Raw genomic sequence first — 25,399 nt, 5'->3', positions numbered from 1 at the left:
TGTACAAATAATACTATTTACAATTTATTTATTATTTATTTATTTATTTTTAATTACTATTTACAATTATTTAATTAAATTATTATTATTTATTCATTATTTTGTAAAAGAGATTTTTGATAAGATAATAAATCATCTCTTATTGCAAGAAGGGTAGTTTGACGTTGTCGTTCGGTTTCAAGAAGAGCGAGGGATTTGGTGACGGTAAGAGTATAGGGTGCTCTAGTACCTTCTGTTTTGGCAACGAGGTATGACCTGGCAGTTGCATATCTTTCAATGTGCTCTCGAATGGCTCCAGTTCCTTTGAGTGAAAACAATGTCTCTGTACCAGAAGCAAGATAGGTATTGAATTTGGTGCAGTTGGCACAACATGGTTTTGGAATGGCAAACATTGAAAAGTTGTAACTAGAGGGTTCCGGTAATTCCCGCATCTTTGTAATAACTTGCTGAATAGCTGCTAGACCCTTATTGATAATTAAATCGGCAACGGCTGGTATTGTCATGACTTGTGGTGCAGTTGTGCGAAGTTGGTTTAATAGATTTGTTGGGAAATTACGATGAGACTTTTGGACAGTTTCATCGGCAAATGCAATATTAATGACTGATTGACACAATATCCGAGTCGTATCAATCGTGTGCAATAACGTTAGAAGCGATACTATAAACGTGATGAATGCTGATTTTTGTTGAGGTGATGGTTCAGCGGGCGCTATAAAGTTGTACTCGTAACTTTTGGGCGTGCAGAAAACACGTGCCTGGGTACTAATCCAACTGGGCAGCGTTTGGGTGATGGCTGTGGTGACTTCCTCCTCACTGACAAGTCCTGTGCCGTGCTTGTCAGCAGCACGATGCATTATAAAGATCAGTTTCAATCTTTCCAAGTTGACTGTGTTTTTTTCTCTCTGAGGGAATGCGTCAACCCATGCCTTTGACAATGTCATCATCGTGCCGTCGTTGATGAGCGTTGATCCCTCTGACCAAATCTTGAAAACTTCCAAGGCAGAGTCTCCACCCGCTTTTATAGCCTTGACCTGTATCTTATGTGACACGTATTCATTGATCTGCTGTTGTTGTGGTTGCAATATATCGTACTTGCGTACAATACCAATCAATGGTTTAAAAGGAACCAAGATTTCAGTCAAATGCCTGCATTGGTCTATATTATTATTATTACGAAGACTGAATACAAAGGAGATGAATGAGTTTTGACAGGCACTACATTGAACAGGTACAGTTCTCACCAAAATGCCCATCAATTGTGGTAGAGCATCGCCAAGTTGTGGTTTGGTTGCACACAAATGATCGATAAATTGAGTGTTGAATACAGTATTTGTCAATGTAAACCAATCTTTGAGCAACTCTGTCAAGAATACCAAGTCTTGACAATTGGTAACAAAAGTAAAGAGTGGTTTTTTAAAGATGGCAGGGTCAAATGTCATCTTTAATGCCTTGATGAATAATCTAAACATTGGTTTGGATTCTTCAGTCACTGGTATTTCAATAATATCATTGATTAGATTGGCAAGTAGATCGGGTAACCCACTCTTTTGTTTGTTTGCGTCCCACGCACTCCAATTAAGTAAAATCTCTGTCAGTTCATTCAATTTGTTGGTTTGACTATTATCCTCTTCAATTGATTTTTGGTAACTGACTCTTACTTGTGCAAGTGTCATTAAATAAAATTTACCTCTCTCTCTTAAATCCCAAATAACAATTGCTGATCTATGATACTATAAAAAAATAAAAAATAAAAAAATTAATAAATAAATAATAATTCTTATTATTATACTTACAAGTCTTTCATAGAGTGAACCAGCATTTCCAGTTGCTTCTTTAGCTTCATCTTTAAATGGTTGAGCTCCATCTAATGCACCATTTGGAAATAATTCCTTGGATGCGTCAAAAGCAACATCTTCAAATTGACCTGTCTCTACAACTGGTCTAAGATTGGTTAGACTGTATGAAAATTCTCCATTTTCATATTCAGGTTTATGATACACCCTGTTATATTTGTATCCTGGCATGTAATTTCCAGTCCTATTAAAAAAATTAAAATAAATAAATAAATAAATAAATAAATAAATATTACATTGCTCTCTCTTTTTATACATACTCTTTAATATGAATAAAACCAAGTGTTATAAGGACATTTGCATCTTTGGCAGATTTGATGAAAAGATTGGCAATTTCTTCATCTTTACCTTTGAGTGATGCAAGTGAAAATGATGCAAGTGAATAGACATGATCAAGTGCATAGACAAGACGTGGAACGTCAGATGTATAACCTGGAGCGATTTCTTGACGTGTTTGACGTGCTCGTTTGTTGTTGTCGTTGATTGGTTCACCTCGAATTTCATTGTAATGATTGAATACACGACGAAGGGTGGATGCCATTTTAGAGATTTGTGAGTCACTGATATAAGAATGGATGAGTGACCCGTCGGTCATTCTATTTCTACCATTTCTCATTAAATTGTACACTAAACATACTCTATTACCTTGAGTGACTGGTTTAACCTCGTGTCTACAATCAGCATAGAATGCAACATATTTACATTGTGACGTGGTACTGTCATTCTCCAATGACACGGTTGTTGATTTACCACGATGATCAATCACCAACTCTCCACCTTTATGTCGGCATGGCAGTGATATGACAAGTGTACCAAACATACCATCTGTCTTTTCAGAGTCACGATGTGGTAGAAAGAATCCACCTTCTTCATAAACCAACATTTTATACAACTCTGCTGTAACTGTCGAATCACCTAACCCAAGTTGAGACCTGATAGAGCCGAGTATAGCTGTAAAAGAAACATTCCATCTTTTTGATACAATCTTGATATCGGTTGCAGGTATTTGCCAAACCTTTCGAACAGCCAAATCTATTATAGTCTCTGTACCCTTTCCATAGGGTGCTCTAGTAGCCTTTTCAACCAATTGTCTAACTTGAACAGGTTGAATGGGGTATGAAAGTTTACCCTCTATTCCTTCAATCGTGATACTCGGCAATGACATTTCTTGTGACGTTCCAGTACAATAATAGTCACCTTTTGAAGCTTTCGAGGTATTGATGATTTCTTCCAATCTCTCCAATTCATTGTTATATTGAAACTGATCATCATATAAATAATCAGCTATATCAAAGAATTCATTACTATCCACTTCTTCTTCATCTTCATCGTCCTCCTCTTCCTCGTCATCGTCCTCGTCATCTTTCGTAGCTTGATTGTCTTTTATATTATCTGTTGTTGTATATGGAAGTTGGTGTTGTTGTTGAGTACCATCATCATGTTCTTTTGTAGTTGTTGTTGTTGTTGTTGTATTAGTTTTAGCAACTGTGCTCTCTGACTCCATAAGTAAGATTAATAAATCATAAACGAATCTTGCAGTTCATTTTCACTGCACCTTTTTAATTTTTTTTTAATTAATTTAAATGCAAGTTGTGGGTATTGATAGTTGTTATTATTCTTTGTATGTATGTGTGAACATTCGGGCCATCTCCTTCATAATATATATTATATGGTTTTATTATTTAAATTAGGATAGAGTCATTAAAAACTCGTCTTCATCAGCATTTAGCTTGCTAAGTACGTTGGGTAAAGCATATTGGTCAACTTCATAGGTATTGAGATTGACCATACAAATTTCGAGCTTTGTATAATCTTCAGCATTCGTTGCAATCATGGCTAGATATCCATTGATATTATCGAATACAAAATATATATCGGAGTCGAATGGAGCTGCATTGTCATATGGGATGGTAGCTAGTAATGTCGAAGTGTTTGCAACAATATCCACTTCAAATATGTATGATGGACAAGACCCCGAGGCAGCATATAGTCCAGCATAGAACTTGGAGTTGTATTGATACATTGCAATCGAGTAGTAACAACTATTGGGGACATCAAATTGAATGATGTGTGACGATGTATCTCCAGTCACCGTGTTATAGGTGGCAACTACCATCTGACTAAATTGATTTGCTACTTGGCTTGTACCACCGAGATAACACATATTGGTTGTCTCATTGTACGATGATTGTATATACCATCCTGTACCTGGTAATGTAACTACATCTCTAAAATAATAATAATCAATAATTAAAAATAATTCACAATTAATATTTAGATCGCTAATCTTAAGTATTCATTATATATATATATCTATATAGGAGACAATAATTAACAAATATGGGGATATAGTTACTCTTTATGTTGATTATAATCAAATTTGAGCAACACTGGATATCCTTTAAAATCAGCATTCAAGTAAACTATATTGTTAATTGAATCATATGTTGCCATCTGAGGACTCCATTGGTAATGCATTTGTTGAAACTTTACATCTATGAATGACTTTTGGACAATAGTATTGGTCTGCAGGTGAAAGAGAATGAGAAAAATTTGTATTATTATTTAGGTTATTACAAATGGCATAGAATAATAATACGTACGACTACATTATAAGACCAAATGATTGGAATATAAGATTCACCAACATCTGTAATATTACCTCCAATCAGTAGAAATTCATCGCTAACTGACGATGGTTGAATGACACCATTCAATTCTACCAAATCTCCTCCAGGTAAAGGTATGCTTTGTTTAGCGATAAGATCTCCACTCGATATGTTGAGAGCATAATACATTAGATTTATATCAAATATGTGAAGAGTTGTTGGTACTCCCTTTGATCAATTGGTGTTCATAAAAATTTGGATTTGATAGAATTAGTTTAAATCAATGACTTATGATTACAAAACACATACGGCTATTGATAGATGTGCAAACAGAGACTGCAACAATAGCAGCACTGTAAACACATAGAGATAAGATATCTTCATTTTAAAAAGTAAAAGGTAACTCTTGTAGTAAATTGAGAGATGTATAATGCATGCATGGGTGGGCGCAACAATATTAAATCATAACAATGTTCAGGCGCCATTATCCAACCACCACAGTTGACGACCTGCAACTACACCATTTAAAATCTAGATCTTACTCTTTTTTAACACTCAGAAATATCAGAACCGAGGGAGCTTCCTTTTTTGGGTATTTTGCAAAATTCCCCTTGCCATCAGTTTTTGTCTATCAAAAAATGAACAATAATGATGAAAACCGTCTACGACCAACACCATAGATGAACCCGAGCAAAAGGCCACATCCAAACAAAAATCAAAACAAAGCTCTCGTTTTAAAAACAATTCAAAACAACATCAATGTGGCCATGGCCTCAGTCGAGGGGTTTTTTTTGTTGGTACCTTGTTTGGTCGAAAACCACATCAGCAAAACAAACTTTTTTCTTTGTTGTGATCACAACATTTGTGGTTGCTGATGTTCAATCAATGGACTGCCATGCTGGCATAACTTGAACAAAAATAAGATAAAATTCTATTTTATTTTAATTCCTCAAGGGTATCCAAAGATTATATAAGTGCCAATGTTAGAACAAACAAATCAAAACTTTTTTATTTATTTATATCCGCAACAACATGTTGTTATCAAAAAATATATTATTATTTATTTGCTTTTTAGGTTTATCAATCTCGACTGTCAAGAGTGAATTTGATACCACACTAGCCTTCAATGGACTCGTCATGAGTTATTCAGCTTATTGCTTTCCCGAACCTACCTCCACATGGTCCTGTCCAACTGAAAACGAAAATGATTCCTGCGGTAATCCCCAGTCAAGTAATTTCTTCACGTCAGGTTTTAACTTCATATACCAAGAAACTGTTTCAGACAGTCTCTTCTACGTTGCTCAACGTGATGGCAACTGTAAGTTTATTTATACCTTTAAAGATATATTAACCGATATAAAAAAAGACTAACAAATATTTATTTATAATTTTATTATTATTATTTTTGTTTATTATTTTTAATCATTATACAGATTATTTAATATTCAGAGGAACAAGTAATTTTGTAAATGACATGGAAGATTTGGATTTTACTGGCCAAACAGCATTCCCAGATCCAAATGGTAATGCAAAGGTATCCAATGGTTTCCATCGTGCTTGGAAGGGAGGATTTACTGTAGCTCCACCTAGATATATATATGAACTTCGTAAACCTGTTATGGATGCCCTTTCCTATGCTGGTGTTGATTCAAATTCTGGTTTGACCATTGTCGGTCACAGTTTTGGTGGAGCTATGGCTAGTATGTATCATCGTCATCATCATCATTATCATGCGTAATGAGATTATTTAAAAATGTATTGTAATTTATTAATAACACTATGATTTCTTTTCTTTTAATTATCATTCTTTAGCTCTTGCATCAATAGATTTCGCCCTTTCAAATGATTATGGACCCATTACTACTTATACCTATGGATCCCCAAGAGTTGGCAATGAAGATTTCGAGGTGCTCTTTGATACCACTGTCAATATTGAGACTAGTTACAGAGTGGTCAACTATGAGGACACCATTCCTCATCTCCCATTACCCGCTTTCACCCTCTTTGGATCGGATGCCACCTACTCCCATGTCAGCACTGAAGTGTGGCTTTACGACTATTCAGACGATCAATATCAATTCCCTGTATACTACGAATGTCCAATGACCGAGCAACCCAACTGTTCCACCGGTAGCTCTGTTCCATGGGCCCAATTTGACAATATGGACTCTGTCATGTATTACCACAGAAGATATTTTGCCTTTGATTTGCTAACCTTCTGTAGTGGCTGGAATTCAGGTCTTGAAGAACTCCAACACCCAACCATCTCGCTCAATATTACCAGACATTGGATTGCAGGAGGTTACAACTACACCAATGTAGTTGGTACACTCACCAACGAAGGACCAGTCGATATTGTCAATCCAGTGTTTAAATCCAATCCAAATATCGTGCCTGTTGCTGGTGTATGGGGACTCACTCCCTCAACTGTAAATGGTACCATCCACTGGCGTCTCACCCCAGTGAACGGAGTTACTCCAATCATTCCACCTGGTTCAGAATACGTATTCGCTTTCACCAACAATTCAACTGCTACTTATTCATTCACAAGAATCCAATAAATAAATAAATATTCTCTCTTTACTGTTGTCAATTGTTGTTGTCTGACTGAAAAGTGTTTTGTTTGTTTAATTATTAATTATTATATTTTTAAATTAATAAGAGGAGGAGGAGGAGGAGTGTAGCACGTGCTGGTTCATTTGATTCATGATGAATGCATGTGAGCGTTGTTGATTAATTTTAATATATTTGTTGGTGGAGAGGAGGAGGATGATGAGGGAGGAGGACCAGGAGTTGGTTAAAGATCCAATACAGAAATCCATCCCAACGAATGTATCGATAACCTTTTGGTTTAAGTCAAAACCTACCTTTTACAACAACTTCTTATCTAGCTAGATGTTGGTTCTTGCTCTGTTCATTATTAAAGTGTGAGTGATATCATCAATGAATCATTTTTTTTTTATAATCCTTTTTTTTTTTGCTCAAGTTCATTCCATTATGCAGCACAACCCAATGAAACATGCGAATCTATATTTTTGTGAGCACCCCATTACCAACTTCGTCATACCCTCTTTCAAAATCATTAGATGTAAGTTTTAAATGGAAGGAGATACTAATACTAATACAAATAGTATTAGTAAAAATGATGATAATAGTCATAGTAGTAGTAGTACACTTTCATTCATAGATGCAATCAACCCATTCATTTGTCTTCCTCCTCCTCCTCGACCACTACCACCACCAACAATAATAATAGATGTTGATGATGAAGATAGTTATGATGAAGTAGAAGATAAGGATAGTGATGAAGAAGAAGAGGATAGTGATGAAGAAGAAGATAGTTTTGAAAAGGCTAGTTATGATGAAACTAGTTCAGAGGAAGAGAGGAAAAAGGAAACGAAATCATCATTTCAATACAATGGTGAATTGAAAGAGTTGGAGAAGTTGATACTCAGTTCATCGTCGGTTGTATTGGGAGACTATTATTGTACTGGGTCTTCATTGAATATGGTCAACATGCCTATCATAACGATAGAGGGTGTCGACGGCGTACTCAAGTATCCCATTCAACCTGCTCAAGTTCGACAATTGGTTGAAAAGGCAACTAGAGCACCGTATGGAAAGGGTACAGAGACGTTAGTGGATCTGTCAGTTCGAAAGGTTTGGCAAATACCCTCGACAGATATAGAGATAGAGTCAGCATCATACACACATTTCTTTAACAATACATTGGTTGAGATTGGAAAGAAACTTGGGTTAGGTGACTCAATAGTAACAGCAGAACTGTATAAAATGTTGGTCTATGAAGCTGGTGGTTTCTTCTTACCACATCGTGACTCTGAAAAGGTGGATGGTATGTTTGGAACACTTGTCATATCACTACCATGTCAACATCGAGGTGGAGAGTTGGTGATTGATCATCACGGTAAATCAACAACCGTGTCATTGGAGAATGACACTATGTCACAATGTAAATACGTTGCATTCTATGCTGATTGTAGACACGAGGTTAAACCAGTCACTCAAGGCAACAGAGTATGCTTGGTGTACAATTTAATGAGAAATGGTAGAAATAGGTTGGCTGATGGATCACTAGTCCATTCAAATTCACAACATGTAAATTCTCAATTAATTATTGATAATGTTGCCAATACCATTCGTCAAGTATTTGATCGATACAACGAGATTAAAGAACCAATCAACTTTAATAACAAAAGACCATCAACAACATCAACATCATTTACATCATTTACTTCAGACCCATTTACAACTCTACAAGTCAGTACAACACATTATAAAAACAATCTTCCACGTCTCACATATGCACTTGATCATGTCTATTCAACTGCATCATTTTCACTTGCGTCACTCAAAGGTAAAGATGAATAAATTGCCAACCTTTTCATCAAAGCTGCCAATCAAGCAAATGTTCTTGTAACTCTTGGTTTTATTCATATTAAAGAGTATGTCTATACATAGAATAGAGAAAGAGTATTAAATATATTAATAATTATTAATTTAATATTTTTAAAAAAAGAAAAGGATTTTATGAAAATTATGGATTTGCTGAAGATTATGATTTTGATAGATGCATATATAAATTAATTAATCTTAAAAGAATCGTTGGAGATGATGGAGATTTACAAGATGTCATCATTGAACCAACCATGGAACTATTTCCAGACGGGTCGATGGATGGAGCCAAACCATTTGATGAAGAGATTAAAGAAGCTACTGGAAATGAAGGTGGAACTTATTCTAGATTGGTAAGATAACATACAATACTTATTTTAATTAAATAATATATTTAATATTTCATTAATTAATTAATTTTAATTTTAATTTTAATTTTTATATAGTATCATAGATCAGCAATAGTTTTATGGGATTTAAGAGGAAAAGGAAAATGGTATATGAAGAGTATATCACAAGTAGAGAAAATGTTAAAAGATTCATTGGAAGCTGACAAGAGCCAAACCAACACGATTAATAGTATAACAGAGATTTTGGACAATTGGGATATATGGCGTAAAAACAAAGAGAATGCTCCAGACTTTTTGTCGGGACTGATTGACATTGTTGTTCAAGAGGTTCCCTACACAGAAGAGTCCAAACCAATGTTTGAACAATTCATTCCAATTGTGATAAAGACAAGAAAGAAAAACTACGATTTTGTACAACCATGGATTACCTTTTTCATTCATATTGCAACACACGACTTTTCATACTTGGAAGAACTGTCAGATATTGAGGGAGGTGATCTGCTCAATTTTGACTCACAGTTTATCGATCACCTATTCGACACAGACAACACACCACTAGAAGATGATAAAATAGAGCAAATTGCAAATCTTGTCATCGACCATACCATCTCTCATCATTGTGCCAGAGAATTACCAAAGGGATATATTCGAGCAGTGGAAATATTCAAAAGACATACACCTTTGCAAGAGTATATTAGTGAATTGAAAGAAATTGTTTCAGACGAGTTGTTAAAAAAGGCATTGGGGAATACAACGACCATGACAATAGAGATGTACGAGTTGTGGCTAAATGGATCAGAGTTGGTCAGTAAAGAGTCTGTCAAAACTATGGTAACATCCTACTACAACCAATTCAAACAAATGACCAATGATAATTCCAACACAATCCCAATGTTCAAGACTTTGATCAAACTGTACGAGACAAATGACAAGGTTGGGGTTGGTGAACTTGTTTCGATGGATTCAATAGAACAAGTTATGACGACTGTTGTGGCACCCTTTATTGTCAAACAAGCATCTGCCTTTACAAAAGATAATTATAGCTACTCGAAACAACCACCACCAAAAGAACCAAATGAACTACAAAAGAAACAATTTCTCGATTTGGTTGCTGACACTCTCAAGATGTTGGCTGTCTATCCAACATTGTCATTGGTTATTATCACTGCGCTTTGTAATGATCCTAGTGTCGGTCAATCCCACAACTCATTCTTTACCAAACTATTTCAAATACTTACAGCAGGTGGTGCAGGTGGTGCACAACAACAACAATCAACCATACCGACTACTACAATCATTGCTACTATTGCCAACCAAGCTTGTCTTGAAGCTATCCAAGCCATCAAAGCACTACCACCACTACCTGCACCTGGATCAAATGACTACTCATTGTTTAAACTACCGATTTGTTGTAAATTTTGCAGTCAATTGAATAGTTTTATTGTAGATCCTACATTGACGTCGGTTTCAACCAAAGGAACAGCAGCTAATCGAAGTCATATGGAAGGTCTATTAAAAGCAAAGAAATACTTTACTTTTAAAACTGAAGGTCTCAAAGCACCATACTGGCTCATCGTCACCAAAGCAAACCATCTTGTCGAAGCAGAGAGACTACGACAATCAGGATACTATAGAGGGCTCCAAAGCCTAATGGCCTATCAGAATATGCTACCCAATCCAAATAATGAAACTCAACAACAACACCAACAACAACAAAATATCATAAATAATAATAATAATATTTATTTTAAACAACAACAACAAAATTTAATGAATCAAACAAATACTACTACTACTAATATAAACCAACATCAACAACAACCTAATACTATTCATAATCAGTATTTTGTTAATCCACAACAACAACGACAACAAATCAATCATCAACAATTTACTAATACTCCAAATAATAATAATAATAATATTGTTTTTGATGTTGATAATCCATCCATCGATGATTATCCATCCATTAATCCATTATTATTCGCGACGATCAATCCAAATAATTACACTATTTACAACGTTGATAATCCAAGTAATAATAACAATTTTAAATAACAAAATCAATTCTCTAATCAGATCTTGTAATATAACAATTAATAAATAAATAAATAAATAAATAAATAAATAAATAAATAAATAAATAAATAAATATATAAATAATTATTTCATTATTTATTCCATCTCTTTCTTCAGAAAAAAAAAACAATTTTTATTCAAAGATATAATTAATTTGGTATACACTATAGTACACAATCACATAGCAAGAGCAAACATACCAAATTTGTCACGAGAGTACTACACCGATATCGATTAGTTCTAATAATAAGAATAAATTTATCTACTACAGTCAGTTATCTCTCTCTCTATATATATACATATATTATGTGATCAAGTACGTATCTGATCCTCAGCTATTTGTAACAACAAAAAACAAATCAGAACTTCGAAGGAAGCGGTTGGGTATCTTTTTATAACTGTGAAATCCCCCCTTATGGGTGTTTATTTATAAACTTTTAGTAGCATACTACTATTTTTTTCATCGGTTCATTCTTTTGTTAAGTATCATTACTCGAGTAACAGAACAACTTTCAACAATGTATGTTTACACCAAAATAATACAATATTATGACATTATATTAATACAATATGAATGGGTTTTAACATTTTCTCGTAGTCACAACCTATTGTACGATCCCTATCAATTCAATTAAAACACTTAAATCAATTCAATCAAATTGTAAGTCATACCATAATAATAATAATAGTAATAGTACTGGTTGATATCAACTGTGGATTTGATTAGTAATACTTTTTTTTTTTTTGATTATTATTATTATTATTATTATTTTTTTTTTAGAACATATCTTTTCAAAAATGATAAAATTTTCAATGGAAACAATTCAATCTGTAATGAAAGAAAGGAACAAGATTAGAAACATTTCTGTCATTTCTCATGTCGATACAAAAATAAGTGATTCACTTGTGGCACATGCAGGTGTCATCTCTGAAAATATTGCTCGAAAAGACCATAGGGAACGTGGTATGACGATCAGGTCAAGTTGCACGCCACTCTACTTTGAGCATGGACCCGACAAGTCGCCTCATCTGATCAATCTGCTCGACTCGCCAGGTCAAGTGGAATTTTCGTCCGGGGTGACTGCCGCACTGCGTGTGACAGACGGTGCGCTGGTGGTGGCCGACTCTGTGAAAGAGGGCGTGAGCTCTCAGACCGGAGCAGTGCTGCGCCAAGCCATCGCCGAAAAGAACGTACCCGTCTTTTTCATCAACAATTTTGACCGATTCCTGGTGGAGCTAAAGTCGGAACCCGAGGACATCTACGATGCCTTTAGACGGTCGATTGAAAACGCCAACTCGATCATTGGAGCGTACCAAGAGGTTGTCGAGGGCTACCCTGCGATTCAACTGGACCCTGTCGTAGGCAACGTTGGTTTTGGGTGTAGTTCTCAGGGCTGGGGATTCACGTTGGAGGCATTTGCGCGTCTCTACGAGGCCAAGCTTGGCATTTCTGCAGCAAAGTTGTGGGGTGAAAATTATTATGACCCCGCACAATCCAAGTGGACCACATCCAAAGTAGACGACGAGGGCAAGCCTCTCAAGCGTGGATTCTGTCAGTTCATCATTGAACCCATCCAACAAATCTTCACCGCTGCTCTAAGCAACGACAGGGACACATTGAAAAAGATGGCTACCCAGTTCTCTATTAATGTCACCAACACTGAATTCGACAGCTTCAAGGGCGATGATCTGCTCAAGTTGGTGATGCGTCGTTTCCTCGGCGTCGAAGAGTGTATCCTGTCGATGGTCGTCACGCATCTGCCATCGCCTATTGTAGCCCAACGCTACCGTTATACTCATCTCTACAAAGGTCCACTCGACGATGCAGTCGCCACTGCCATCAAAAACTGCGACCCCAACGGCCCACTAATGGTGTATGTCTCCAAGATGATCCTATCCGATGGAGGACGTTTGGTTTCTTTTGGTAGAGTGTTTTCTGGTACTTTGAGTACTGACCAACAGGTCCGTATCCTCGGATCAAACTATGAAAAGGGTAGTTCCGAAGACCTTTCAGTCACAACCATCCCAGGCACGGTCGTTATTGTGGGCCCCTGCGTTGAGCCTATTGCAGACTGTCCTTGTGGAAACATCGTCGGTATCACTGGAATAGACACCCTCAAGACTGGTACAATCACAACGAGTGAAGACGCTCATGCTATGGCTGTTGTCAAGTTGAACGTCACGCCTGTAATACGTGTGACCGTCACCCAAAAAAATAGAGGACTTGCCTCGTCTGATCGACGGTCTCAGTCGTCTTGCCAAGACTGACCAGGCCATCCAAGTCTACACGGAAGACACTGGTGAAAACATCGTGGCCGGTGCCGGCTGGTTGCATCTCAACAGTTGTCTCAACGACTTGCGCCAGTATGCTCAATGCGATTTCACGACGAGCGAGTCCACCGTCAGTTACCGTGAGACTATCAGTGAAAATTCGGCCGTCTGTATGTCCAAGTCACCCAACAAGCACAACCGTATCTACATGCATGCCGAGCCACTCGGTCTCCCTCTCGCTGAAGCACTCGAGAACAAGGTCATCTCACCCAACATGGACCTGCCTCAACTTGTCGAAAAGTTTGCCGAGTTTGGATGGAGTGAAAAAGAAGTGGGTAATATCTGGGCTTTTGGTCCGGATGCCACCAATAATAACATACTTGTCAACGCTACCACCAGTGTCCAATACGTCAATGAATTGAAAGACTATATTGTCTCGTCGTTCCAAATGGCATGCAAAAAATGTGCGCTATGTGAAGAGCCCTTGAGTGGTGTCAAGTTCTAGACGACGTCACCACTATGGCCGACGCCATTCATCGTGGAGCAGGCCAGATCATCCATACCTCTTTACGTTGCATGTATGCTTCCGAGTTGTCTGCTCAACCTCGTCTTGTCGAACCCTGCTATTTGGCCGATATCACATGTCCCGAACAATCATTGGGTGGTGTCCAATCGGCCCTTTCAAGACGTCGTGGTACCATCATTGAAGAAAAAACGACCATTTCTGGTTTCTTCAATTTCAAGGCCTACCTTCCAGTCAAGGAATCCTTTGGTTTCAGCTTGTTCCTCTCCGATGCAACTCGTGGTCTTGCTTCCATTCAATTGAGCTTTGACCATTGGGAATCGATCGACAGTGACCCTCTCGACCTTTCCAGCTCGAGTGGTGAGATTGTCAGATCTATTCGTATTTATAAACGTCTCAAGGGAGGTATCCCCACTGCAGCTGAATACCAAGACAAGCTCTAAAATCAATCAAAAAAAATATATATCTATATTGTTTTCATTTTTAAAATCTTAGTATAATCTAAACAACAACTAGGCCTCCCCTATTATTACAAATAAAATATTTTGCTTGTACTAATAACCATTCATTCCTTCACTTTAATATCATACTATTACTTTTTTATTAATTTATTGATCACTATTCAAAAGTGTGATTATTTCAATTTTGATAATACATTTCTTGTCAATGATGGTACTTGATCCCAACTTTCAAGATATGTATCTTTGATCAATGACCAAGTTTCAGTGAGAAGTTCAATTTCTGGTGGAGCACAGATTTCCATAAATCCTGTGATGATTTGGTATAGTTGGACAACATGTTGGTACTGTTGACCGAGACATTTGTTGGTGTGGGTTTTGACAACGGAACAAAAGGTTTTAGAGATGTGGTCCCTGTAATCTTCTTCGAATGCATCGTCGACAATGATGGATCTGGGAAGATTATTTAACCATTTTGGAATGATTGTGTTGAGGATTCTGGAGGAATCTGTTGGTGGGACTAATAGAATTATTTGTCCAGTACTATAGATGATCTCATCTGTTTCAACCTTGTTCAGATCTGGGAATGATGTTTGAGAGATCATGGTGTCCATACCCTGTACCAGTTGTGTTAACCAAGGTGATAATCTTTCTTTGGCTACCTTTGCAGCTGCCAATACCATGGCTGACTTGATCCTTGTATAGTCTCTGCTTTGTTTCAGATGCTTGATGAGGGTTGGTATGAATAGTGGCAACGAGTTTAGTGCAAACTCACCACCATAATAGCAATAGTCTGTTATAAAGTCCATCATAGCAACCTTGACCCGAGTCATCGCAGTGCCGTTGATCATCTTGCAAAGATTTTCCAAGATACCAGCGGTGATTAGTGGTGCCGTGATGGTGCTGTTGTACTTGATCATATCGGCCATACTCGAATAGAGACAAGACATCGAGTCAACTATTGCAGCTATCATCAATCTTGGATCTTGGTCGCCAATGACATCTTCATTGAAATCCAAAATTTGATATGCCATATAAAATAACCATTTCTCCATCTTTACAATTGTGTTCAATGTCATTTGGACTTGATCCAGTGTCATTGCATCGTCTCCCATCATTGAAATGACACTATTTACAACTGAAATAAGGGAAGAAATGACGCCGAGGTCGGTATATGAATCACTAAGAGATACATTGAGTATCTTGCTAAACATCTTCATGGTCTTCTTGTCTTGACTTGCACCCGAGTGTAGTTGGGATAGTTCAAGACAATAGGGTAAACAAGAAAGAGATTCGGATCGAATACAGTTGTGGAGTGGATAAATGGCCAATTTGCAAAGTGGATCAACCAATAGATGTACAAACGGTGCCAATGCTCTCAAAACATTTCCATCCTCGGTACTTAAAATATTGAATAGTGTCTCGAGCGTTGGAATTATTCTTTTCTTGTTTTGGTTCAATGATGGATCATCATCTTCTTCTTGAGGTAATGGTTTCTCAAGAATATTGACAAAGAACTTGATTATCATTGGTAAGCACAATGAAAATGTTGAGAATTCCATGAATTTAGGCACTTCTTTTAAAAGTTGGTCAACCAAATCAAAAGACTTTACACCATTCTTTCCAATCAACGCAAACAACTTGTAAATATCTTTTGAATATTTCTTTTCATCATCCAATGTTTTGTTACAAATAATCAAGATTGCTCGAAAACGTATAATCTTGACTCTCTTGTTGATTGATGTCTTTCCAATAATGACAATAGATTTGCGATGATTTTTCCATTGTACTAAAAACGTTAATGATCGTGGTAATTAAAGTTAATAATGTTATTTTTTAAAATTCCAGCAGTTGATAAATATATATTACTTACAGGTTTAAATCTCTCTTTGTCAGCTATTGAAACCAATGCGAATAATGCATTTTCAACTAGATGCATTTTTGGAGATAAAAGTAGTTTTTCAAGCCAATCACAAACTCGATTGAAAAGATTACCATCAATCTTGTGATTGGGTAATTCTCTCATCTCTGCATAGATCAACAGACAACAACTACTTTGGATACGTTCATTTGGGTCTCTTATTGATTTGTCAATAACTTGGAATATTTCTTTTCTCGATTTGACTACCAAATCATGGGTAGTATATTGAAAAGAAATTCTATTTAAAGTGGCCAGCGATGCCCATCTAACTCTGATATTCTCATCATTTACTAATTTTAATGATAATCTTTTAAAAAAATATAAATATGAATTACTTTTAAAAATAAATCCAATTATACTTATTTACATACCTCAAAATAATTGAAAGATTTTTTGTAAAATCTCTATCCTTGAATTGCCAATAGGTAGCTAAACAAACCATAGCAGCATGTCTTTCTTTCCATAGTTTAGATTGTGCCAAGTTTTGGGAATGAAATAAAACATATTGTGACATGCGATGACCAAATATTTGTAATAGTATATCAAGTCTGAGATTGGCTGGAAAGACAATCAATTCATTCTCGTCATCGTCTTTGTTTGTTTTTGGATTAGCTAAATCTAGTTCATCATCGTGATAGTTTGAGGCTAAAAAGTTGCACTCTTCAACCGATAAATCCTTGACTTGTAATAACCATGCATTCAAATTGATAACGATTCTATTTAGGTGATCATTTGAAAATCGGGTTGGGTTGTTTCGTCCCATTGCTGTCAAATAGTTATATATCTTGCTTTTTGTGCTATTTGCCAAATTTAGTTCCTTTTCACGGTCGTGGTTGTCCAATACTGCAATCATTGTATCAATGAACTGAGTCGAGAGACTCTGCATCCATGATGGGTTCTCTTGAAAAATCTTTTTCAAATGGTTGATAATCTCCTCCAAGAGTCGTCTCTCATAAACACGTTTATCTGCTGGATCTGAGAGCATTGATAGTACATTGGATACAAGTGCTATATTATCCTTTCGAGAGATACCAACATTATAAAAAAACTTGCGCAACATCAAGATGAATTCAATCTTTTTTCTCTTTGTTTCATCTTTAATAGTGGCTTGTCCTTCTCCCTTTAATAATATATCAAATAATTGTACTGCTTTCTTTTTAATCTATTAGTTTAACAAAAAAAAATTGGTATTAGTAAACATTAATTGATAGGTTATACATTGAAAATCATACATTTAAATCAAAAGAATTGTCAATTATTAAATAGAGTAACCACGATGCCTTTTTTTCAATCATACTTTGCTTTTAATATATCTTTATTGTTGTTATTGTTTTTGTTATTTTTATTATTTTTGTTGTTGTTGTTTCTTTTGTTGTTGTTCTTTTGATCCTCACTTGCTAAAGTGACTACAAAATCTATAAACTCTTGATTTGGTATCTCTTGCATTATTTATCTACTGATCAAGAGACAAACCACTGATTGGTTTTTCCCCGAAAAAAATTTTAATATAATTATTATCTTATAAAGCAAATAAATAAATAAATACTTCTTCATCAAAAGATAAAACTAAATGAAACTCTGAGAGGACGGAAGGGAACATCTTTGAGACTAGTCTCACTTTTTTAATTATTGTTTTTATTCTTATTTTATTTATAAATAAAATAAAATAATCTGTTGTTCACCCATTTCTTTTTTCATAATATATTCTTTTATTGGGGCTTGTTCAATTCTCTTCAACTTCATCAACTAGTATTAATAAAAGCAATTTTCATTAATGATATCGATTAATAATAATCAACAACAACAACCATTCATTATTAAAGAACACAATAATAGTGATAACTTTTTTACACGTCCGATAGTACTCCCTCAACCTAGACCTTGTCGTCGAGGTAAAGTTGCTCAACATCAGTACAATGAAGAGTTAACCAATTTCAATGATTTAATCAACAAAGTATCAACTGCAACAAACTGTCTTGTTGTTACTCATGGATTTATTCATTATACAGAGTATGTGTAGACTATTATTACTATTATTATCTTATTTATTATTTATTTATATTATTTATTTATTTAATTATTAGAACAACAACAAAGAGCAATGCACGTGCATGGTGATTCAAATGGATATGAAGATTTTTCATTGATTAATATTAGACCATTGGGTGTGGGAGTTGGAGAATATGATGATGTAAATATTTTAATCCATCAAAAGAGTTGATGCCCAATCATTGTTTGGGATCTACGTGATAAAGATAAATTCTATTTAAAGACTCTATCACAGGCCGATCAAATGTACTTGACATCAATACGAATAGATCATAGTCTATCCAACAAAACCAAACACCTTACAGATACACTAAACAATTGGGGTGTATGGGCCAACGGCAAAGAAAGAGATCGTTTATCTGCACATCTCGTCATTTTCTTCAACTATGCTGCCGATATACTAATCACTCAAGACACCTACTCAATGTATCGATCATTTATATATGCGTCAAACATATCATTCAACATATCCGATGCTCCACTCAACAACACTCTGTTTGATTTATTCAACAAATCTCCAGGCACTGAATTACTGCCTAGAGATGATGATTTATTGGATCAGTTCAACTGTTCGAACAGAATATAACGCTCACCTCATCAAGTGCCTCTCATTCAACAAACCCATCTTTTCGGCAAGTGCCATGATACAATTGGTCCAACATGTACCTCTTATTTGCCAAGACTGTTCTAAAAATAATCATAATAGCAAAAAGACTCAATGCACACATGTTACAAAGATAGTTCAATCGTTTAAACAGATATTTGATGCAATCAAGTATGAAAAGCTTGCACCATATTACAGGAACATAATCTCTGCCATTGTCCAAAAACTTGCAACAATTGTAATAGATGACAAACAACCAGATCCAATCTTAGAAATGCTTAAATCAATTTGACCCATCAACGGATATAAAAAGTTTGGAAACATGGTGCCTACAATTCCGCCAACATCAACAACAATTAAATAATAATATGACAACAATAATAATATGAATAATGACAATAAACAACTTACAGATATGCTAAACAATTGGAATGTATGCTCACATGCAACAGCGATATTTAAATCTTTTAAACCCATATTGGATCTCATCAAGAATGCCTTTGAACAAAAAAGTTTCTTGCACATACTAATGAACATTGCCCAACAATTTGGAAAGATTGTTTTAGATCCTAAGCAACAAGACCCATTCATGCAAATGTTTAAATCATTTCAACCACCAATAGATGATAGTATAAAATATTTGAAGTCATATTATATTGCCGTAAAACAATTCCAACATCAACAACAACCTAAATAAATTAAAAATAAATCGATTAATTATATTTATATATTTTTTTAAAAATATCAAGTGATTATTACACAATAAATTTATTTGTAATAATAAGGGTTGGTTTGTTTAAACGATAATAAGATTTAGGGATGAAAACAATAGATATTTTTTTGATTTAGAGCTTGTCAAGGTATTCAGATACAATGGGGATATCTTCCTTGAGACCTTTACGAACACGAATAGATCTGACAATGTCACGACCCTTGCTGGAAGGGAGGAGAGGGTCACTGTCGACCAATTCCCAATGGTCAAAGCTCATTTGAAGGAAAGCACGACCACTCGTTTCAACGGCTAGGAACGAGTTGAAACCAAAGGATTCCATGACTGGAAGGTAGGCCTTGACATTGAACAAACCACGATTGGCCATTTGTTCTTCAATGATGGTACCACGACGTCTTCCAAGGGCTGAATGGACACCACCCAATGATTGTTCGGGACAGGTGATATCGGCCAAATAGTAGGGTTCGACAAGACGAGGTTGGGCAGACAACTCGGCAGCAAACATGCAACGTCTAGAGGCTGGAATGATTTGACCTCCTCCACGATGGACGGCGTCGGCAATAGTAGTGACATCGTGTAGAACAAACTTGACACCACGCATGGGTTCTTCACAGAGCACACCTTGATTGGATGTCCATTGGAACGACGACACGATATAGTCTTTCATCTCATTGAGGTACTGGACACCGGTGGTAGCGTTGACGAGCATGTTGTTGGTGTTGCTAGTGGCAGCTGGACCAAAGGCCCAGACGTTACGCACTTCTTGGCCACTCCATCCAAACTCGGCAAACTTTTCAACACGTTGTGGGAGGTCCATGTTGGGTGCGATGACCTTGTTCTCGAGTGCTTCAGTGAGAGGGAGACCGAGTGGCTCGGCGTACATGTAGATACGGTTGTGCTTGTTGGGTGACTTGGACAAACAGACAGCCGACTTTTCAATGATAGTCTCACGGTAACTGACGATGGGGTTGCTGGTCGTAAACTCGCAGTTGGCATACTCGCGCAAGTCGTTGAGACAAATCTCAAGCTGCAACTCACCGACGGTAGCCAAGATGTTTTCACCCGTGTCTTCAGTGTAGACCTGGATGGCGGGGTCAGTCTTGGCAAGACGACTGAGACCGTCGATCAGACGAGGCAAGTTCTCGGCATGCTTGACGGTCACTGTCACACGGACCACTGGAGAGACGCTAAACTTCATAGCAGCCATAGCATGGGCGTCTTCACTGGTTGTGAGTGTACCAGTCTTGACGAGGAAGTGGTCGATACCAGTGACACCGATGATGTTGCCACAAGGACAGTCTGCAATAGGCTCGACCTTGCGACCCATCATAACGACTGTGTTTTGGATGGGTTTGACGAAAAGGTCTTCAAGACTACCCTTTTCATAGTTGGGTCCGAGGATACGGACCTTTTGGTTGGGACGCACAGTTCCAGAGAACACTCTACCAAAGGCAATGAAACGACCGCCGTCCGATGGGATCATCTTGGAGACATACATCATGAGTGGGCCGTTGGGGTCGCAGTTCTTGATGGCAGTGGCGACTTCATCGTCGAGAGGACCTTTGTAGAGATGAGCAAAACGGTAGCGTTGGGCTACAATAGGCGATGGCAGATGCGTGACGACCATCGACAGGATACACTCGTCGGCACCCAAGAAACGACGCATCACCAACTTGAGCAAATCCTTGCCGTGCAAGCTGTCAAACTCTGTGTTGGTGACATTGATAAAGAGACGGGCGGCCATCTTTTTCAATGCGTCCTTGTCGTTGCTTAGAGCAGCGTTGAAGATTTGCTGGATGGGTTCAATGATGAACTGACAGAATCCACGCTTGAGAGGCTTGCCCTCGTCGTCTACTTTGGATGTGGTCCACTTGCGTTGCGCGGGGTCGTAATAGTTTTCGCCCCACAACTTTCCTACCAATTTATCTGCAGAAATTCCAAGCTTGGCCTCGTAGAGACGCGCAAATGCCTCCAACGTGAATCCCCAGCCCTGATAGCCACTTCCAAAACCAACGTTGCCCACAACCGGGTCCAGTTCAATCGCAGGGTAACCTTCGACAACCTCTTGGTACGCTCCAATGATCGAGTTGGCGCTTTCAATCGACCGTCTAAAGGCATCGTAGATGTCTTCGGGGTCCGACTTGAGCTCCATCAGGAATCGGTCAAACTTGTTGATGAAAAAGACGGGCACGATCTTTTCGGCGACGGCTTGGCGCAGAACGGTCTCGGTCTGCACACACACGCCTTCCACCGAGTCGACCACCACCAGCGCACCGTCAGTCACACGCAGTGCGGCAGTCACCTCGGACGAGAAGTCCACGTGACCTGGCGAGTCGATCAGATTGATCAGATGAGGCGACTTGTCGGGTCCATGCTCAAAGTAGAGTGACACACCACTCGACTTGATCGTGATACCACGCGCAATCTCGTCTTTTCGAGCAGACAAGAATCGGACATCTCCTTGCATCTTTTCAGGGATGATGCCAGCACGTGCCACAAGTGAATCACTCAGAGTTGTTTTACCATGATCCACATGAGCAATGACAGAAATGTTCCTAATCTTGTTCCGTTCTTTCATTACAGAATGAATTGTTTCCATTGAAAATTTTACCATTTTTTGAGAGAAGAGTTCTAAAAAAAAAAAAGTAGAGAAAAACAAACAAACAAAATTAATAATCAATATTCCATTCCATTTGATTCAATATGATTTTACTTACAATTTGAATTGATTTAAAAGTTGTTTTGTTTTTGATTTTGATTTTGATTTGATTTAAAAGTGATTATAAGGATTGTTTGTTAAGTTTGTAAATTTTTGTTACAAATGTTAATTGATAGGGATTGATAAGTTGTGGCTACGAGATAGAAGACTATCTCTACATTTACTTTTTTTCTTTTCCAAGTTTTAAAACCACGAAAGAATCAAACTAGTTTTAAATATTAAAGTTTACTAAAAGGCTAGAAACAAAAAAAAAAGAGAGAGAGAAAGGATACAGTCAATTTAACCATTCATATTATTATTATTATTATTCATATTATTATTATTATTATTATTATTACATACTTGTTGAAATTTGTTTGTATGATTAAATCATGAAACTAAAATAATGCAAATGACTGTTTATATAGGCACCAAGTGCATTGTTTGAAATTAATATTAATATCAAAATAGCGAAAAAAAAAGGAATACTCTTAACCAAAATTTTTTACCTTGACCTCCAAATTTCCTTACTTTCAGCTGATCTGGAACGATGTGAGAATCACACTCTTAAAATGTTTAAAAAGATAAGATACGACGGAGACGGAGGATAGACTTTCAAAGAACTAAACAACCAGAGAACTTCACTAGTCAAAGTCAACAACTCTAGTGAGCAAGTACAACATGGAAGTTCTGATTTGTTTTTCAAGGTCGGTCTTTGCTTGGTCGTTTGTTAGGAGATGATCCAGCCGACCTTGTACTTTATACTTGATACTTTCTTTATATTTATAGATATAGATAGAGATATGAGGAATTGTGCTAGTGTTAAAAATTTAGATATTACATTTCGATGATGATGATGATGATACGGTATTGATAACAATACATTTGGTTGGTTGGTTGGTTGGTTGGTTATAGTGTCACCTGAATACAATCCATGGATCGAATACTATTCGATGTTTACACCTACATTCCCATCGATCACAAAGACATTTGATCACAATGAACTGATTAGAGTCAGTAGTCTCCACACCAAGGCGCACCAACTCACTCGTTCAACCATCAAACTACCATTACGTATGTAAAAACAACTAAACTATAGTAATCCTTTCTAACAATCTTTCTTTCTTTCTTTCTCTCTCTCTCTCTCTCTCTCTCTTTCTTTTATATTTATTTAAATATATAATAGATTAATAATATTTGAAAGAAATGATTTTTTTTGGACACGATGAAGAAAAGATACGCGTAGAATCAACCAAGCATTTTGGTCCAATATTTTCATATATGTCTCAAAGCATACTGTAGCTATCTATCTATCTATCATCACACTTTATTGATTCGCTTTCAGACTTCTATCTCTTTCATACTAAAGTATATAATCCAGGTGTATGTAAATAAATATAAATAGAATTGGAAATATTATCTATTTTAATTATTTAATTAATTTATTTATTTATTTAGTATACAAAAAGTAGAATGACATTTTGAAGGATTTCCAAAAGCTTTTATATTAAATTGGTCTATTTACAAGTTTTATTCTCTGTTTGGGGGCAATAGTAATCATGATTTTACTGCAAAGTAAACCATCATCATCATCATCATCACAATCTACAACAAGATCTCAAGCAAGGGAGAGAAATAATCAGCCAATCGTATAATCTAACAACAACCCTTCCCATCTTCTCCTTTCTCTCTACTCACATTATCCACCCACTACCTTTTTCTTTGTTGCCATCAACACTCTCCCAAAATGAATGAAAGTTAATTTTCAGCACCCCCACGGCATTTTTGGTTTTGGTAGTCTGCCAAGGACTGATCAGCCAGCACTCAAGGGTTAATGTATTGATATGAAAAACTACAAACAAATATTCATATTTTCTAATCATCATCTCTCTCTTTCTCTGTTTATATATAGATATATATATATATATATATTTTAAAAATCATTAGATCAATGGAAAATATTGAAGCATTTAGATTAATGTCTGGATTGATTCTAGTTCCATTATTGGTTTTTCAAATCTTGCTTGGTGGATTTGCACCATTGTTTGATCCAACTATTATTATTCAACAAAAGATATCACAAAACTTACAAGTTAACAATCAAACAGTAAAGTTTACACCTTTATTTCCAGTAGAGATGATTGAACCAACAATAGATTATGATGACCTTATTCGAAATTATTATCAAGACCCACCACACTTTAATAATATCGATTTACCACAACCTATTGAATATGCTCATATAGATCCATTATACACTCAACAATTATACTTTGGAATGGAGTATTTGGGTTCAACGTATTTATTAAACAAAGAAAAGTATGAACAAAAATATAATTCAAAATTGGTTGAAACCTCTGAATATATATTACCAAATCTATCATTTAATAGTATAAGAGTAGTAACTACAGGTAGGTTTGTACTTTAAAATCTAAAAAGAAAACAAATTATAAATATTATTATTTATTTATTTATTTACCAATTATTATTATTTTTCATTTTTTTAATAGTATCACATTATTTGGCATTATTAGTAAATGGTATTGCTTTGTTTACATGTTGTTTTGAATTATCAACTAAAAGGATTGATGAAAATGGGTTTTTTGTGCTAACATCGATTGCAATGTTTTTTGGAATCACATTTTATTTCATTATTTATTGGATTACATTTCTATTTATTGACTACCTAAGAATTGATTTTAAAGAGTCATCACTATGTTACCATGATGGAGAATATTATAATTTTTGTCAAACTCTATCTGGTTCAACAAATGATTATCCAGGTGTATGTCCAAATATAATCAATCATCATCATTTTTAAATTAAATTATTAATTTAACT

The 25,399-nt window shown here is 36.2% G+C and overlaps 14 protein-coding genes across 14 annotated transcripts; 6 read left to right on the top strand and 8 right to left on the bottom strand.

Annotated features, from left to right (window-relative positions):
- Window positions 1–89: 89 nt before the first annotated feature.
- On the bottom strand, window positions 90–3,357 carry DFA_05020 (serine/threonine protein kinase; the record flags this gene model as incomplete). The annotated part of the gene is made up of 3 exons (XM_004360684.1): window positions 90–1,730; window positions 1,794–2,037; window positions 2,114–3,357. The coding sequence occupies 3 exons, from the start codon at window positions 3,355–3,357 to the stop codon at window positions 90–92; spliced, it is 3,129 nt and encodes a 1,042-aa protein (XP_004360741.1).
- Window positions 3,358–3,540: 183 nt separating this feature from the next.
- On the bottom strand, window positions 3,541–4,651 carry DFA_05019 (uncharacterized protein; the record flags this gene model as incomplete). The annotated part of the gene is made up of 3 exons (XM_004360683.1): window positions 3,541–4,081; window positions 4,210–4,348; window positions 4,453–4,651. 3 exons carry the CDS (start codon window positions 4,649–4,651, stop codon window positions 3,541–3,543), a joined length of 879 nt encoding a protein of 292 aa, XP_004360740.1.
- A 94-nt stretch (window positions 4,652–4,745) lies between these two features.
- DFA_05018 (uncharacterized protein) lies at window positions 4,746–7,023 on the top strand (the record flags this gene model as incomplete). The annotated part of the gene is made up of 4 exons (XM_004360682.1): window positions 4,746–4,800; window positions 5,538–5,780; window positions 5,896–6,162; window positions 6,275–7,023. 4 exons carry the CDS (start codon window positions 4,746–4,748, stop codon window positions 7,021–7,023), a joined length of 1,314 nt encoding a protein of 437 aa, XP_004360739.1.
- A 538-nt stretch (window positions 7,024–7,561) lies between these two features.
- DFA_05017 (uncharacterized protein) lies at window positions 7,562–12,524 on the top strand (the record flags this gene model as incomplete). The annotated part of the gene is made up of 6 exons (XM_004360681.1): window positions 7,562–8,837; window positions 8,874–8,925; window positions 9,000–9,228; window positions 9,322–11,260; window positions 12,086–12,268; window positions 12,310–12,524. 6 exons carry the CDS (start codon window positions 7,562–7,564, stop codon window positions 12,522–12,524), a joined length of 3,894 nt encoding a protein of 1,297 aa, XP_004360738.1.
- Window positions 12,525–12,930: 406 nt separating this feature from the next.
- DFA_05016 (elongation factor 2) lies at window positions 12,931–13,572 on the top strand (the record flags this gene model as incomplete). Its single annotated transcript, XM_004360680.1, has 1 exon — window positions 12,931–13,572. The coding sequence occupies one exon, from the start codon at window positions 12,931–12,933 to the stop codon at window positions 13,570–13,572; it is 642 nt and encodes a 213-aa protein (XP_004360737.1).
- Window positions 13,573–13,783: 211 nt separating this feature from the next.
- On the top strand, window positions 13,784–14,541 carry DFA_05015 (uncharacterized protein; the record flags this gene model as incomplete). The annotated part of the gene is made up of 2 exons (XM_004360679.1): window positions 13,784–14,030; window positions 14,081–14,541. 2 exons carry the CDS (start codon window positions 13,784–13,786, stop codon window positions 14,539–14,541), a joined length of 708 nt encoding a protein of 235 aa, XP_004360736.1.
- A 191-nt stretch (window positions 14,542–14,732) lies between these two features.
- Window positions 14,733–16,118, bottom strand: DFA_05014 (uncharacterized protein; the record flags this gene model as incomplete). The annotated part of the gene is made up of 1 exon (XM_004360678.1): window positions 14,733–16,118. The coding sequence occupies one exon, from the start codon at window positions 16,116–16,118 to the stop codon at window positions 14,733–14,735; it is 1,386 nt and encodes a 461-aa protein (XP_004360735.1).
- A 134-nt stretch (window positions 16,119–16,252) lies between these two features.
- Window positions 16,253–17,707, bottom strand: DFA_05013 (uncharacterized protein; the record flags this gene model as incomplete). The annotated part of the gene is made up of 4 exons (XM_004360677.1): window positions 16,253–16,345; window positions 16,430–16,784; window positions 16,849–17,639; window positions 17,696–17,707. The coding sequence occupies 4 exons, from the start codon at window positions 17,705–17,707 to the stop codon at window positions 16,253–16,255; spliced, it is 1,251 nt and encodes a 416-aa protein (XP_004360734.1).
- A 57-nt stretch (window positions 17,708–17,764) lies between these two features.
- DFA_05012 (uncharacterized protein) lies at window positions 17,765–17,923 on the bottom strand (the record flags this gene model as incomplete). The annotated part of the gene is made up of 1 exon (XM_004360676.1): window positions 17,765–17,923. The coding sequence occupies one exon, from the start codon at window positions 17,921–17,923 to the stop codon at window positions 17,765–17,767; it is 159 nt and encodes a 52-aa protein (XP_004360733.1).
- A 328-nt stretch (window positions 17,924–18,251) lies between these two features.
- Window positions 18,252–19,112, top strand: DFA_05011 (uncharacterized protein; the record flags this gene model as incomplete). The annotated part of the gene is made up of 3 exons (XM_004360675.1): window positions 18,252–18,487; window positions 18,635–18,668; window positions 18,750–19,112. 3 exons carry the CDS (start codon window positions 18,252–18,254, stop codon window positions 19,110–19,112), a joined length of 633 nt encoding a protein of 210 aa, XP_004360732.1.
- Window positions 19,113–19,195: 83 nt separating this feature from the next.
- Window positions 19,196–19,655, bottom strand: DFA_05010 (uncharacterized protein; the record flags this gene model as incomplete). Its single annotated transcript, XM_004360674.1, has 2 exons — window positions 19,196–19,213; window positions 19,542–19,655. 2 exons carry the CDS (start codon window positions 19,653–19,655, stop codon window positions 19,196–19,198), a joined length of 132 nt encoding a protein of 43 aa, XP_004360731.1.
- Window positions 19,656–19,729: 74 nt separating this feature from the next.
- DFA_05009 (uncharacterized protein) lies at window positions 19,730–21,604 on the bottom strand (the record flags this gene model as incomplete). Its single annotated transcript, XM_004360673.1, has 2 exons — window positions 19,730–19,819; window positions 20,003–21,604. The coding sequence occupies 2 exons, from the start codon at window positions 21,602–21,604 to the stop codon at window positions 19,730–19,732; spliced, it is 1,692 nt and encodes a 563-aa protein (XP_004360730.1).
- An 811-nt stretch (window positions 21,605–22,415) lies between these two features.
- DFA_05008 (uncharacterized protein) lies at window positions 22,416–24,038 on the bottom strand (the record flags this gene model as incomplete). The annotated part of the gene is made up of 5 exons (XM_004360672.1): window positions 22,416–22,491; window positions 22,922–22,956; window positions 23,090–23,124; window positions 23,331–23,374; window positions 24,022–24,038. The coding sequence occupies 5 exons, from the start codon at window positions 24,036–24,038 to the stop codon at window positions 22,416–22,418; spliced, it is 207 nt and encodes a 68-aa protein (XP_004360729.1).
- A 471-nt stretch (window positions 24,039–24,509) lies between these two features.
- On the top strand, window positions 24,510–25,379 carry DFA_05007 (uncharacterized protein; the record flags this gene model as incomplete). The annotated part of the gene is made up of 2 exons (XM_004360671.1): window positions 24,510–24,969; window positions 25,069–25,379. 2 exons carry the CDS (start codon window positions 24,510–24,512, stop codon window positions 25,377–25,379), a joined length of 771 nt encoding a protein of 256 aa, XP_004360728.1.
- Between the last annotated feature and the right edge of the window lie 20 nt (window positions 25,380–25,399).

The sequence above is a fragment of the Cavenderia fasciculata genome (genome assembly GCF_000203815.1).
Source record: "Cavenderia fasciculata unplaced genomic scaffold Scf_Dfasci-G-o-80e12.f1-5, whole genome shotgun sequence".
Taxonomy (NCBI): Eukaryota; Evosea; class Eumycetozoa; order Acytosteliales; family Cavenderiaceae; genus Cavenderia; species Cavenderia fasciculata.
Note: the sequence above shows the minus strand (reverse complement) of the source record. Positions and strands in the feature narration are given on the sequence as shown.